The 14,353-nt window shown below is 36.8% G+C and overlaps 1 protein-coding gene across 1 annotated transcript; it reads right to left on the bottom strand.

Annotated features, from left to right (window-relative positions):
- Positions 1-6: 6 nt before the first annotated feature.
- On the bottom strand, positions 7-11,004 carry oit3 (oncoprotein induced transcript 3). Its single transcript, XM_038284823.1, has 9 exons — positions 10,985-11,004; positions 10,459-10,833; positions 10,258-10,368; positions 7,528-7,650; positions 7,324-7,446; positions 6,205-6,365; positions 5,693-6,105; positions 631-730; positions 7-525 (listed from the first exon to the last, which is right to left on the bottom strand). Exons 2-9 carry the CDS (start codon positions 10,730-10,732, stop codon positions 373-375), a joined length of 1,458 nt encoding a protein of 485 aa, XP_038140751.1. The 5' UTR covers positions 10,733-10,833; positions 10,985-11,004; the 3' UTR covers positions 7-372.
- Positions 11,005-14,353: the final 3,349 nt, after the last annotated feature.

Below are 14,353 nucleotides of genomic sequence, written 5' to 3' on the forward strand. Positions count from 1 at the left end.
GATCCACATGTGTTTTCTAAGTCGATGATGGTATAAAATTTATACAGATCTGAGTCTCAAAGCTGCAATCAAGCCATAGAAAATAAAAAGGAGACACCCTAATAAAACATCTGCCACACTGTGAGCTCAGCCTTCATGTTTGTAATGGGAATGTCAATCATTATAATGTCAGTAGTATAGCTGGAAGACATATTGGAATGAATATGTGTATTCTGTGAGTATGTGTATTTATGTATGTTTATGGGACAGTGCAATGTACTGTATGTCTGAATGTATTTGGTGTTTTATCTTCTAAATAAACGGAAAGGTCACCTCATTTGCAAGTATGATTTATATCCTGACAGGAGCGGGTCCTATTCCTTTTTTTTAGACTTAAGGCAGGATGTAGATAGGTCCTGTGTTCAATGTTTGCTTTTCTTGATCATCTCTTTTCCAAATCTCCCGACGTACACGTCCAAGACAGATCTGGGCGCAGCGGGTGTCTCCCACCCCGCACACCAACACCCGGCAGTGAAGGAACACCTGCTGTTAAAACGGGAGACCATACTGTTAGCAGATGAATTGCATTAAAATGGCAATTGTACAACTCAGATATAAACCCTCACACCAGCCTGCTGTCAGCATTCTTACCCGGTTGTTCTTGCCAATGAATTTGAAGACAGGGACCTGGTAATGCTTGGAGAGCTGGTCCTTTGATGAATATTGTGTCACTGTTTTGTCAGAGATGCATCTGTGGGAGAAAGAACAGATTCAGAAAAGCGAGGATGTTTAACTACTGCAACCACTCCTCCATATGCGTTTCTGAGTCAGCTCATCAACATTAGCTGTCTTCAATTTGTGAAAGCCAAACATATTAAAGAAATACTGGACAACACTGCTGCAGCTCTAGCATTAATAACTTTCTTCAAAAATTCTTAAAATAAATGAATCTTTATAATAAGTTCAGAAGACTCCATACTATAAATTGCAGTTAGCAAGAAGGTGAATATTAACTTTGCAAATAATGTTAATTGACACAACTGGCAAAAATAAAGCAACTTCACAATAAAATATTAAAGCTACAGTGTGTAATTTTCAGCGACATCTAGCGGTCAGACTGCAGACCGCAGCAACATGAACATCTCCCCCCCACCGCTTCTCCCCCCCAATAGTACGGCGAGCGTTACGGGACAAAATGTCTTCCACGATGTCCGCATCACCTACCTTCTCAAGTGATGAGGTTTGTTTACATAGATAATTTTACAGATAGTATTTCATTAGTCTGTGTGTTCAGTACCGTCTCAGTTCATCTCTCTAAACTTGCCTTAGTTACTTTCGAGCGTAATGGGCGATCTCGCAATCGCTAGTTTGTTGATTCTGCGCTGCCGTAGTGCAAAGATGTCTTCCTCCATGGCTGCGAGACCCGCTCCTATGTAATTATAAATAAGGAATTCTAAGGCAACGCAAATATTAAGGTTAAGAGGCTGAGCTCGTAGATGATGAGAAATAACATAGTTATATATAATATATTACATTTCTGACTGTATATCCCTGTAATTATTACACACTGTAGCTTTAAACCCTTTTTTATACAAAAAAACAAAAAAACTGCTTTGATTAACATGTAACCGCTGCATTGCAGCCCTGCAGCATTTAATACAGAAAAAGTTGTTCTTGTGATCAAGGCACCTTGTAACCTTTAGTCACTGTTGCAAAAAAACATCAGACTCCTATTATAAGAAAAAAAATGTTTTAGTTTCACTAAACAAGAATGAGATTAGTGTTCTTCAATCACATAGTAATAATTGGTCCTTGTGAGGAGGAACAGATACAGTCTTTGCCAATGTTCTGTCTGACAAAAGATTGCACTAACTCAGTGTTCTCCAACCCTGGTCCTTAAGATCTACTGTCCTGCAGATTTTAGATGCATTACTGCTCTAACACAGCTAATTTAAACGACTGACGGGCCTCTTTCACATGCCATCAAGTTTGACAAAGGCTTGGTAATGTAACCTAGCATAAGCCAGATTAATACACTGTCGTTCATTTTGAATTCTACAGCGTATCCATCTGGAAAGGCTCCTGTGGAAAGTGTTCTTAAAAGGGAGGGACAATCAGCACAGTTCTTCAACCTAATTGGGTAAATCATCAAGTGGCACCTGCCTCCCATGTAGAGCTTTAGGCCAATCACACGAGCAGCAGCAGCTGAGATGTTTCAGATTCTTAAATTAGTTTCACAACTAGCGGAGTTAACTGATCAATGAAGCTCTTACCAAGTCTGGTCAGGATGAACGCACAAACATCGATCACATCCACAGAGGAAAAAATCAAATACTTTTTTCTTGTTTTTCAAAAAAGAATAGAGGATATTCCAGCTAAAAGCAGTGCAGCCCTGTTTGTTTAGCCAAGGTTTAGGGTGTGAAATGATTTTTCCCACCACTTTCCCTCCATTTTTAGTAAATCTGATATTGTTTGTAAAGACAAGATCAGATTCGCCCCTCTAGATTAAATTATACATCAGAGATCTGTTTTGTTGGCCAATAACAGCATTTAGCTCAGTTACTGTAGCTCTAGTGTTTAAGGGGAGCTAAGACTGCACTAAAGAGGTGCTGTATATGACTTTACAATACATCTCCAGATCGGATGGAAGACACACCGATACAGAAGATCCTCCCTGCTAAAGCTATTAACAACTACAACAACTTGTTGAAAAAAACTGAATTACTACAGCATCTGATTTCTGTTTTGGAATAATTAAGTGTTTTAGAATTGAATCAAATTGAATTAAAATACTACATGTCATTTTGTGAATGTATATCTAGCATCTTGCATGCTTAAAAAATTTAAGTAACCCAAAATACTGTGACAGCATGGGAAAAATAAGAGCTTTCCACAAACTTAATCCATTTAATCCGTCTTCAGGGATTTCATGACTTATATAGGAAATAATTTATTACCCAAATTTGATATGGAAACAGCTTGCTCAGATTTAGACTCACAGAAACACTTGGAATACCCTGAATACTAGCATATTGATTTTATTAAATTTTATTTTTACAGTAATAAACATATATTATAAACCCTAATTATGATGTATTATTTACATCCATTAAACACTAACATAAACAGATCAAAGCAGACTATCATACATCATTGTACAGCCAAGGCTGAAGTTGGCTGGAAAGAACTGAGGATTGCAGGACCAGCATTATATGGAGATTATCACTATGAAGCACAGATTTAAGAACACCTCAAAAGTTTTTTTTTTTTTTTGGCTACTATCTGATCTGTTACATAAATAATTGTGCCTAACATTCTCACCTGTAACCTGACTCTATTTCCCTGTGTAGATTGAATAAAGACCTTATCTGGACAGTTTAAACACAACACAGTACTGTTTGCATCCATTTTATCTGCTTTCTTGCCTAAGTTCCAGCTAACATTTGATTTTTAGAATTTAAAAACATAACTTTTTTTAGGGTCTTGAAGAATTTAACCTAATTGTATCATTGGATAAAAATAAAAAAAAATACGTTCCAGCACTTACTAGACAATTCACATTCATAGAGCTAAAAGAGGACATATTGCTACTGGAAATGAAGGCATTGACACCCACTATCACAGAAAACAAGAAAATGTCAATGGAGATACTGAACTTCAGTACCTTAATTAATTTACATATAAATGATTGCTATTGAAATTGTAGGTTAAGCCACAGATGCTTTAAGCACGTTTATATTAGCTGGCTGAAAGACCCAACAACAATCCATCCTCAGTTTTCTGTGGCTAGCTAAGTTTATGATTAAAACATGCTGTAATGATCTTGGTTCTGTTGTTTTTCTTTAAGTTTTCTGTTTCAAGTTTAGCCAGGTTTTTCATTGTTTTCTAGCTTTTTTGGTGTGTCTGGATTCATTTAAGTTGCTTAGGTTTTTCTGTCTGTCCCCTGCTGCCTCCTTGTGTTCTTTTCCCTTGGCTTCCTCGTCAGCTCTAATCACACCTGTTCCCTATCAGCTCATTAGCTCTACCTTTGTTCAGTCAGCCATAAATACACTCCCTCTGCAGTCCCTCTTTGCTGGTTCCTCGTCTTACCTTTCCTCACCCTGGCTCCTTGTTGGTTTTTCCCTGATGTCTCCATGGTTCTGGTTAGTGTTTGATTTTTATGTTGGATTTTTGGATTCCTGTTTTTGTTGCCTGATCTTGTAATAAACCCTCCAAGAATTCACCTCTGCCTCCCAGCTTCTGCGTTTGGGTCCAATCTAAACCTTTTAACCAAATCGTGACACATGCACCCTAACCAGCCTTCATAAAGCCTTTGAAGAGAAAACAAACCCTCAGCATAGAAAAAAAAATCCTCCACCACATCTAATATTGGCCATGAAGTGCTTTTCTACATACCCATTCTTCATCCTGAACCTACCTGAAGGTTTTGTTGCTGATATGTCATATCAACAGTAATAAAAAATACAAATTATACCAAGAGTAGAGTTTAGTGAAATTCAAATGTTGTCAGAAACAGAAAATGCATGCATCATTGGGTTTTTTTTTTTTTTTGTGGTATTACTCCCAAACAACTGGTTTGGCATCAGGCTAGTATGTGTTTGAGACTTGGTGAATCCAAGAAGCTCTTTGTGGCAGAACAGAAATGTCATGTTACAGCAAAATAAGACTTTTCAAACTGATTTTTTAGAAAATATAAAAAATTAAAAATAAAATAATAATAATAATAATAATAATAAATTTAATAATAATAATAATCTTTTAGTACCAGTAAATAAGCAATGGGGAAATTTAAACTGGAAATGTAGAAGTTATAGCACTTTTCAATAATTCTAGCTCCATTGTTCCTGTCTTCCCTCCACTTTCACAAAATTCTGTGGGTGTCTTTCATTTGACATTGCTTTGAAGGAGTGTGGGTTCCCTATCCTGCAGCTGTCAGAGGGTTTGCTGAATTTATAGCTGGGTCTTCAACCTTTGCAGGGCCAAATACAAATCTGAGCAGACAGAAATCAAAGGACCCAAATCTGCTGTTAGCCAGTGTGTTTCCTTCCATACCAGACAGTATTATTCTATTTTCACGTCTGGGTTTAAGAACCGTACCGAGGTTTGATAGAACAGGTAAAATCTGGTATTATCAATGGAATTCTCTCTGGTTCAATGAGATACAATAAAACTATGGAAATTGAAATTTTGTTTGCATAACCTTTCTGAATCCTCCTATACCTCCACACATATAACACATCAGAAACATTCATCATAATAATTTAAACTAAAATTCGACGTCCACTAACCATTCAGTCTATTTATTCATCCTCTGCTTTAGAAGTTTAATGCAATGTGGCACAAGGAAGTTCCTAAACCTGTTCTTACTGCAACAAGGAATCCTAAGTTGCCTCCCAGGTTACAAAAGTCCAAATTCACTGAGCTTGATCGATAAACATTCGATTGTCAGTCCTATAGCCCATTTTGCTGCTCAGCTCAGTAAATCTATTCCCCACAGAATGATCCATGATTTTGGAGCAGATGTTTAAGAGCCCAAGAAAAGGTGTGGCTTTTTTTCAGCTAAATTTCATAAAATTCTAAACTTCAATAAAAATATGTAAGCTTGATGGAGCTTTTAGCTAATGCAGGCTAAAAAGAAACATATTTTTTTATTTGTTTCATTGAATACATTTGCATTAAGATTTTATAATCCAACAACAATAAAGATATTCACCCGTCTTTGATGAGGTAATATTTCAGGGCCTGGTCGGCTTTGGGCCCCGGAGTAGCGAAACAGCTCTCAACCAGGACAGAGAGGCCTTCCACTCTTTCTTTTGGTTCCACCCCGAAGAACAGCGAGTCGTGCAGGTGGAGCTGAGGCGGGCTGCGGTAGGGCTCTGAGAACTCAGAGTTCTTGAACAGCTCCAAGTTGAACCCAAACACCCCCTCACTGTGGCTCTCTAGCTCCAAGGCTGAGCCCTGCACAGCTGCCTGGTACCCATCAGACACCTGGTACTCTCTGGGGAACTCACATGTCACTGGTAGCAGTAACTTGCTGGTCCGGACTATTAAGTCCCTACTGCTGCCGGGGCTGCTTTTAGGGAGCCCAGTCACCAGGTTGGTCCCAATTATCTTGTCCTCGATCACCTGGGAGGAAAAACTCACTTCACTTAAAAGCTGTTTTCAGTCATTGGTCTTTTTTATCTGTTCATCTTTACTTTTAGAGTATAAAGCAAAGCAGCTGACCTTAACCACCGTGCCGCAGGTCTTCAGGCTGAAACTCAGGTTGATGTGGGTACCATTGGAGACTCCTCGGCAAGACGAGTTGGACAGAGAAAGCTCTAGTCCTCCAACAAGGTCTTTTGGAACTGACACAGTAATTGAGCTGGGATCACACCGCACTGGCACTGGAGATTAGAACAAGTCTTTGTAATCAAAACAGCATAGAATCATACAAATACATACTTAATGCAAACTATTCCTTGGTGTCTGAAACGTTTCAAAAACTTGCAGTGTGCATTCTTATACTTTCCCTAATCTTTGGTGAAACTTGCAAGGAACTTTCTTTTAACTTTCTTTTGATCTTTCAAAAAATGCCCAAATATTTTTTTTGGAAGTTGTACTAAAATGTCATGTTTATTCTTTTCTTGGACAAACTAGTTTTTTTCTGGAAGTTACTCTGCCCTTTTCATGTAACTTAACTGGTATTTCCATGATGTAACAGTTGTATTATTTATTTTTTTTTTTTCATTCTTTTCATTTCTCTAGAACGTATACGCTACTTTTTACAAACTTTCAGAAAACGTGTAGTTCAATAATCCAGAAATAATCAGGTACTTTCCTTGAATAATAGAAAACACAAATTCTCTAACTTTCCATACATTTTCTTTTTAATTTCCTGGAACCTACCGCATTTTTTCCAGTACTGGGCTGTATTATCAGGTAACAGAATTAGGTACTTTACCCAAACTATTAGGAAATTTGCTAGGTACCCTCCTCAAACTTCTTGGGTACTTAAAGGAGCCTCACTCGTTTTTAAATAGTGTGATTATGTTGGGAATTGAAATTCACCAGAACCCATCTTGTAAATTCCAGTAAAAAAAAAATAATATATGTTCATTTCTAAAAACTGGTTTCTTTTTTTATGATGATACCTTACATTTTCATAAATATAAAGCTTAATAAGGCTGGTACCATGTTTTCTTTAATCAAAGTATAAAATGAAAACACTTAATGACTATTCTTATTTGACTGTTACTACCAATGGAAATACGTTTTTATCCATAAGACCTGTTGAAATAAATAAAAGCGTGGATCTAGTCCTTATCTGAAGAAAATCTACCTGCTTCATATACAGACACCCACCTTGACATGTGCTCTTATCTTCCCCCAACTCCAGCCCTCGGGGACAGCCACACTGAAAGGAGTCCAGCACCTGGAAGCAGTCATGGCTGCATCCTCCATTGTTGACGTGACAGCCTGCAATCTCTGCACAGGGCAGGAAAGGGAGAAATGACAGTGATAAGAATGCAGAGCAGGTTGTTGTTTCATTATCTATATTCCATATACCTTTGCAGTTCAGTCCGTCCTTATCCAGCACCCGGCCCCGCTCACACTCACAACGCCTGGAACCCTTGGTGTTTACACATAGCTCTGCACACCCACCGTTGTCCTTCTCACATTCATTTACATCTACAGGAAACATAGAAACTACTGTCAGATCGTAACATCAGGTGACTCTTGTTTGAATCCCCCGAGCAGCAGATGTGCGTAGTTTATCACCTGAAGGCAATTCATTTCATTTTTCCAGGAGGACGATGACAGATGTACTTTAAAATTGAGCTGATAATGCTGAGAGGCCCAGTAAAGAAATAATGATGGATGAAATAAGAGTGAGGTGCAACATTGGAGTGCAGAAGAGAGTGAATGAAGTGAGGAGGGAGAAAGTCATTTCAGGAGAGTCTGACTGGGCTCATGAGTGACTGATGAGATAATGACAGTTTGTAGGTTTATGGGCTCCCGCACGCTGGCACGTCGCCCACAAAAGGTACCAGACAGACAGAAAGACGAATAAACCTTCTGCATGACATCAGAGGACATTACACTCATTTCATTCTCTGTTTCTTTAATCAAGATTCTGACCTCATTCAAGCTTTTAAATGGATGTGAAGACTGAAAATAACTAAAAGAAATAAAACACTTTTTAATAATTTCCATCTCTGATACTTAAGCAATTTAACACTTTTAGAAAAGTATTAGATCCTATTTACCTTTAGAAAAATATTAAAACAAACATGGTACTTTCCTATCCTTTGACATTTGCCATGTTTAAAGGAAATGAAACAGGAAAAGAAATACAAAAATACTAATTTTGAAACTATAAATAATAGCTAGTCTTTTGCTGCCCAAAAAAACAGCACAGTAAGCTTCAGTCATGTCAGAGACTCTGGTCAGACGTCTTACTTTTCTCATCACAGGCATGAAGGTTTAGCGATGCATTTGGCACATTGGTTTTCTAAGGAAAAAAATATTGTATGTCTGTCTCTTTTCAAAGAATAAACATTCATGCAAGTTTGGATTCCTTAAGTTAAGTTAAGGTCATGAACAGGGATAATTTGATACACAACCAGTGATATTTGTTTGTTTACCTTAACAAGAAGCAGAAAAACATGTATTAAAATAAATCTTTCCCATCAGACTTTGTTGAACTGTTTTAAATTCTCAATCTTAAGATATAGCTCAAACAGGGTTGAGTTCAGGTCTATTTCAGAAGGTTTATCTCATTTCACTTAATGGGTTCCAAAACATTTTTTAAAGCTTGTTTGTGATTCCAGAAATTAACAAGATTCAAGATCATAAGCTTGAACCTCAGCTTTATAATCCACAAATAAGCCGCTTTTGAATTTTGTTGGATTTGCAATTCATAGAAATTTTGTTGGGAAAAAAATTTATTACCTTGAAAAATTACCTTGGAAAATACCTACATGCACAACCAGAATGTTTAGCTTTCTGTGTAATATATTGTGGAGTGACCACCTCTGATGACCTCCAGCTCACATCAGTTCAACATTTAAATGATTGAAAACATATCAATGTTTTGGAATAAAACCTCTATAAACTTTATCATTAAAAGCTGAGTCTTTACTAGAAAATAACAAATTTCAATTTATTTTATAATTTCTGATCAAATCAGTGGTCAAATATCCAGCCAGAATAGTGCAAGGACCTTATTAAAAGCTCTGATAAAGTTGTTAAAGGAAACTTAACTAAGCTTATCAGAAGCGTAGGATATATTTTAGTCTGAACATTTAGACCCTTTGTCAACTACAGAAAAAAGTGCTTGCTTATTTAACATTTTAAAAAATGACTTAAATGATTAATTAATAGCACAACATTTTACATCATTGGCACATTTTTTTTTTACCTGGTCTAGAAATATTTTTCTACAGTTTCCTTTTTAAAGTCATCATTTATGATTGCAGAAAATGTTTTGAACTTAAACATTTCTCAATACTATCTGAATATGTTTTTTTATTAGAAAACACTTTTTTTCTTAGATGTGTTTTTCTTCTGCTGCTGTATCAATTAACTGTTTAAAAGCTGTTATATTTCATATTATTTAGTCTGCATACCTGTAACTTTTATTCTGTCCACTTTTTTTAATCCACCGTCAAATCCAAATCTCCTGATATATATGGGATTCTATTCTATTTAATCATTTTCTATTCTATTCTATTCTATTTAATTCTATTCTTTTCATACACTCTTGTGTCTTTAAACTTCTGATCAAAATTGCATCTCAGATCTTTTTTTATATCATACACATTTCTGCTTAGGGATGTCAGCAAGTAACATTTAACAAACTAAACTATCTCAGTAGCTAAGCATAAAAACCATTTTTAAAAATAAATAAATGTATACGCTTTTTGCCAGGAATGCTGTATTAAACAACTAACAAATAACTGTTGACTAAAAAAAACAAATTTTATGCTAACCAGGTATTAGTATTAACATGCCTTTTTTTTACACTTTTCTCAGTGATGAAAAACATGACTGTTTGATAAGACTGTTTTAGGCCCCTTTCTAATCTGAGTTCGACAGAGAAACAAGCAGCTAATCCAAAAGCAAGAAGAGGTTTGTCAAAGCTGGAGGTGGGGTTTATCCTAAACTGAATATGATTGATTTTCTTGTTGTTTTTCCTAAACCACTTCCTGCTTATCTGTCCTCTGTGTCCCCTGGTTTATCTCTGCTTATACAGTTTATCAGTCCTCTCTCTTCCTCTGTCCCCATCTGTCTCACCCAGGCATGTCTGTCCATCTGGTCCCAGGACAGTTCCAGGCACACAGCGACACTCAGGATCTGAACATCCTGGACCTCTGCAGTCCACCTCATCACAGATATCATAGAAATCTGTGTGAAACAAAGACATGAACAACATCAGGCAAAGTAAAAGGTCCTCCTAATGAATGACTTTGCATAACATCTGATATGTTCTCTTACGGCCACAGTAAACGTGGAAGCAGACAGAGGGCCTGGGTAGGCGGTAGACAAAGTATCCTCCAGGACAGGCCTTCACATCTACGCTGGCGTTCCACTGGCAGCAGTTGTTGTTGAAGCTGGCGCAGACAGGCAGTGTGACAACCCCTTCATTGAGCTGTGGGTGGCTGCCATTCAGCCAAATGGGGGCATGGGTGCCGCAGTGGTACTCTGAGACGCAGAAGGTAGGCATGGCATCCCCGGCCATGCCAGTGAAACGGTACCACTCCCCAGACATGTGGCTGTCACACAGAGGCACGCTGGACGACTGGTTGACGTGGAAGTCTGAGTTCCTCCAGGGTTCGTTTAAGCTGATGTAGGCAGAGCAGGGGTCCAGAGCTGAAAGGAGGGGATATAAAACACCAGAAAAAAAAAGACTAAATTTGAGGAAAAACTTTGATAAACTTTATAAAAACTCTGAAATAGTACTGCCTGGAATTATTTGGTTCACTCAGAGATTATATTAGGAAATGCAGAAAGATTTTTGCACCTAGAGGGGTATTGTTACAGCAAATATGGTCCACTCCACAGACTGGGGGCAACCACAAGGCTATGGAACAGGAGGCAACCTGAGAAAAAACTAATGTAAGAAATGAGCTGCTGCTAGTAAACTGAAGTTGGTATACAATATGATGCTTTTAACAGACCTCTTAATCATATGATTTTTGGTCTATTTGTCTAGTAAAAAAATATTAAATATATATTTTCAAACTATGGTGGATCTTGATGCTAAACATGAATCACAGATCCATTGCAGTTTATCCTATTTTTGAGAAAGCAAAAGGGATTATTTTTAGTTATTTCTAATTGTGTGCCTTACCTGGGAAAGGCACACAATTACCTGGGAAAATATAGATATGTATATTAAAGATCCTTATTTTTAAATGCAATTTGAAATTTGTGAAAACATATAAACAGTATGAGATGTTTTTTTTTTCTTTATAAAGAATTTTGCTTCCAGTACATCTCAGTCATATTCGTCAATTTCGTATATATCAGAGCAAATATTTGATTGTCCGTTAAGATTCATTTAAAATCCTCAAAGGCCTCTCACCTAGACAGCTTCCAATTCATATGGTGGATTGATTATCTATAGAATGGTATCAAAGTCCCAATGGACTGATTCATGCATTCCCTAAAGTTTTGTGTCTGTTTTAGATTTTTAATATCACATTACAGTTAAGTAGAATAAATCTTAGATCCAGTCCGGGATTCTGAAGGCTTGGGCTCATTTTTTTTTTTTTTTTTTTTACCACTTCCATATAAGAGAGGCAGAATATGATACCAAGAAAACTGGATCTTTCTGCCAACACCTCACACCCATCTGCTTTTACTCTTAGTTGGCTCTAATGATCCTTCTCAGCCAGACTCTAACATTTCTAAGGTAATTTTCCAGCTCTGTGACTACTGGGGGCACTTTCAATTCAGCTCCATTTACGGTAAATGAAAGAAGACATGTTGGAAATCAAATGTATATTAGTGAGAATATATTTCATTTTAATTCTGCTTCATTAGATAATTGATGTGTCTTTAGCTATGATGTTCACTTCATTAATAACTGGTGAATCTTAATCAATGTGGATGTATGCCTAAATTAATTTTAGCATTTCAGATTAAAATCTAAAACTAACGTATCATTTAGATGTAATGAACACAGACTGATGCATGCCACATGTTTATGCCAGTTCATTTAGATGAGTATTGCTTGCAACTAATGAATACCTGAAATACTGCTGTTAGAGAATCTAACACATCAACTCATTGCTAATCAGCAAGCAGCAAATATTTGATAAATGCTCCAAAAATATAACTCTGTGTGGAATGGATCTAATGTGTCTGAGTTTAACCATTTGAATTAATTTGAACAAAAAAATCATAAAATGGCAGTTTTAATGATCTTCTGTTTTAAAGGGATGTTTCTTGAGTTTAGTGCAGGTTTTAGAGTATCTGTTTTGCCATTAAAAAGAGTGATAACCCCAATCCCCTCTATAATCTGTCCTGCTGAGTTGGATTCAACCTTTGCATTACAAAGACAAATGGTGACACAAGGTGAGATGTAACTGAGGTAAAAGTCAATGAGCTGTCCACACAGAGTTCTTTGTTCTGCAGGATCTGTCTATGAAGTCTCTACTCAGGCTGGCTGAAAAGTGGAAGAAGTAAACAAAGTGCTGCCCGTTGGTTAATGTTTTTTCATCTCCCCTCAGCACAATAAATAAGAGGCACATGTAAAACAAGGATGATATGAAGGTGGGTCAGGTACAGTAAGGAAGAAACTGTTAATGAGTGAGAAGGGATAGAGAAACAGGAGGATGTTGATCTGTTCCACACTGTCAAAGAAGGTCGATGGCATGTAAAAGGTGGGTTCTTCACACTTTACTGAAAATCAGGTCATGCAAATCTGTTTTGACCTATAAGGTATATTTACATTTCCAAGCTACTCATGACAAAAGAGACAAAGTGCAAAATTCTAATTTTAGAATAATAATTTTGTTAGGGTAAAGTATGGTGCACAATGATTACAAAAAAATATTTTAAAAGGTATTGGCTTTGCAAGTAATAAAAATAAACTTTTTTTTTTTTTTATAAAATAGCCACGCTGAGTTACATTGCACAGAGAGCTTCGGTGGACATCCGATTTACCAGACGACCACATTAGACCAAGAGGTTATATTTTGGCCTCATTTGACTATTGCTTGTGGATGAAAATCTTCTCTCGTCTTTCCCTTACAAGCCATATTTCTAGAGCACCCCTCATTAATAATTTTTCCAACCTGAGGTCTAGATCCCTGCTGTTCCTTCAGAGCATAATCCTTGTGGCTGCTTCTTCTCTAGATAATGTTCTCTTGTAGCTTTTTTTTTATTGAGAATGCCTTCTGGATAGAATGCGAAAAAACTCTTGGAAAACAAAGTCCAGTGGTTTGTTTTTTTTACTTTTTTTGGAATGATTATGACCTTGATGACTGGGAATCTTCAGCAACCTCTCGTAGCTAGTCAGTTTAGATGGACATGATGTAGCTACAGTCATTCTCTCTCTGACTCTTTTTGTGATACTGAACAATGCTCAAAAACGTCTAAATATTTCACAAGACTTGAAAAGCTTTCACTTAAATATGTGATGTATCGTTTTCATTCAAGTTAGTTTCACTAATCATAGCTTGGATATTTATACAGTATGTTTTAGTTTCTGATAGAAAAAGTGACATTTGAGACGTTTGTTCCACTGTCCTGTCAGGACGAGTAAACATGATGACACAACAACTCTTATCAGATGAATCCATAAACCATGGATGCAGCATTTCCGCCCGACAGCTCATCCCATCATTCTCCCAGAGCCATAAAAATACCCCGACAACATCAACAACCCTCCCCCCTCCCCTTGTTGGAGACGTGCAACTGACCCACAGCATTCCACTTCCAGCTGCAGGACAGAGCTGACTCATGTGGGCTAATGCTAATGTGAGCTTTAAATCTTCCAGATGGAGTCTAAGCAACTTTATCTGGAGTCATGCCAGCCATAATGAGTCCGAGTAGCATTTATTTTTCCTAATTGTATATGTGATATATGTAATTGGAACTTATTTTGATTTAATGTGGGATATAAATAATATAAAACTGGAGATTTTTAGATTTTCTTATCATTTGCATTATAACCATACCGTTAAGCTCTGAATGATCCGGTTGCATAAGGTTATCTATTACAGGAATGATAGGGTTTGTTATTTATTCTGCACACTACAAAAACGATCTAAAAATAAGTAGAAATTTATTCAACCTTAATTTGAGTAGGTAAATAATATGATCTACCAATGGAATGAGTATTTTTTTACCCTTAAAATAAGATGATTAGATATTATGCACA

The sequence above is a fragment of the Cyprinodon tularosa genome, unplaced genomic scaffold (assembly GCF_016077235.1).
Source record: "Cyprinodon tularosa strain WSP-4 unplaced genomic scaffold, ASM1607723v1 ctg2029, whole genome shotgun sequence".
NCBI lineage: Eukaryota > Metazoa > Chordata > Actinopteri > Cyprinodontiformes > Cyprinodontidae > Cyprinodon > Cyprinodon tularosa.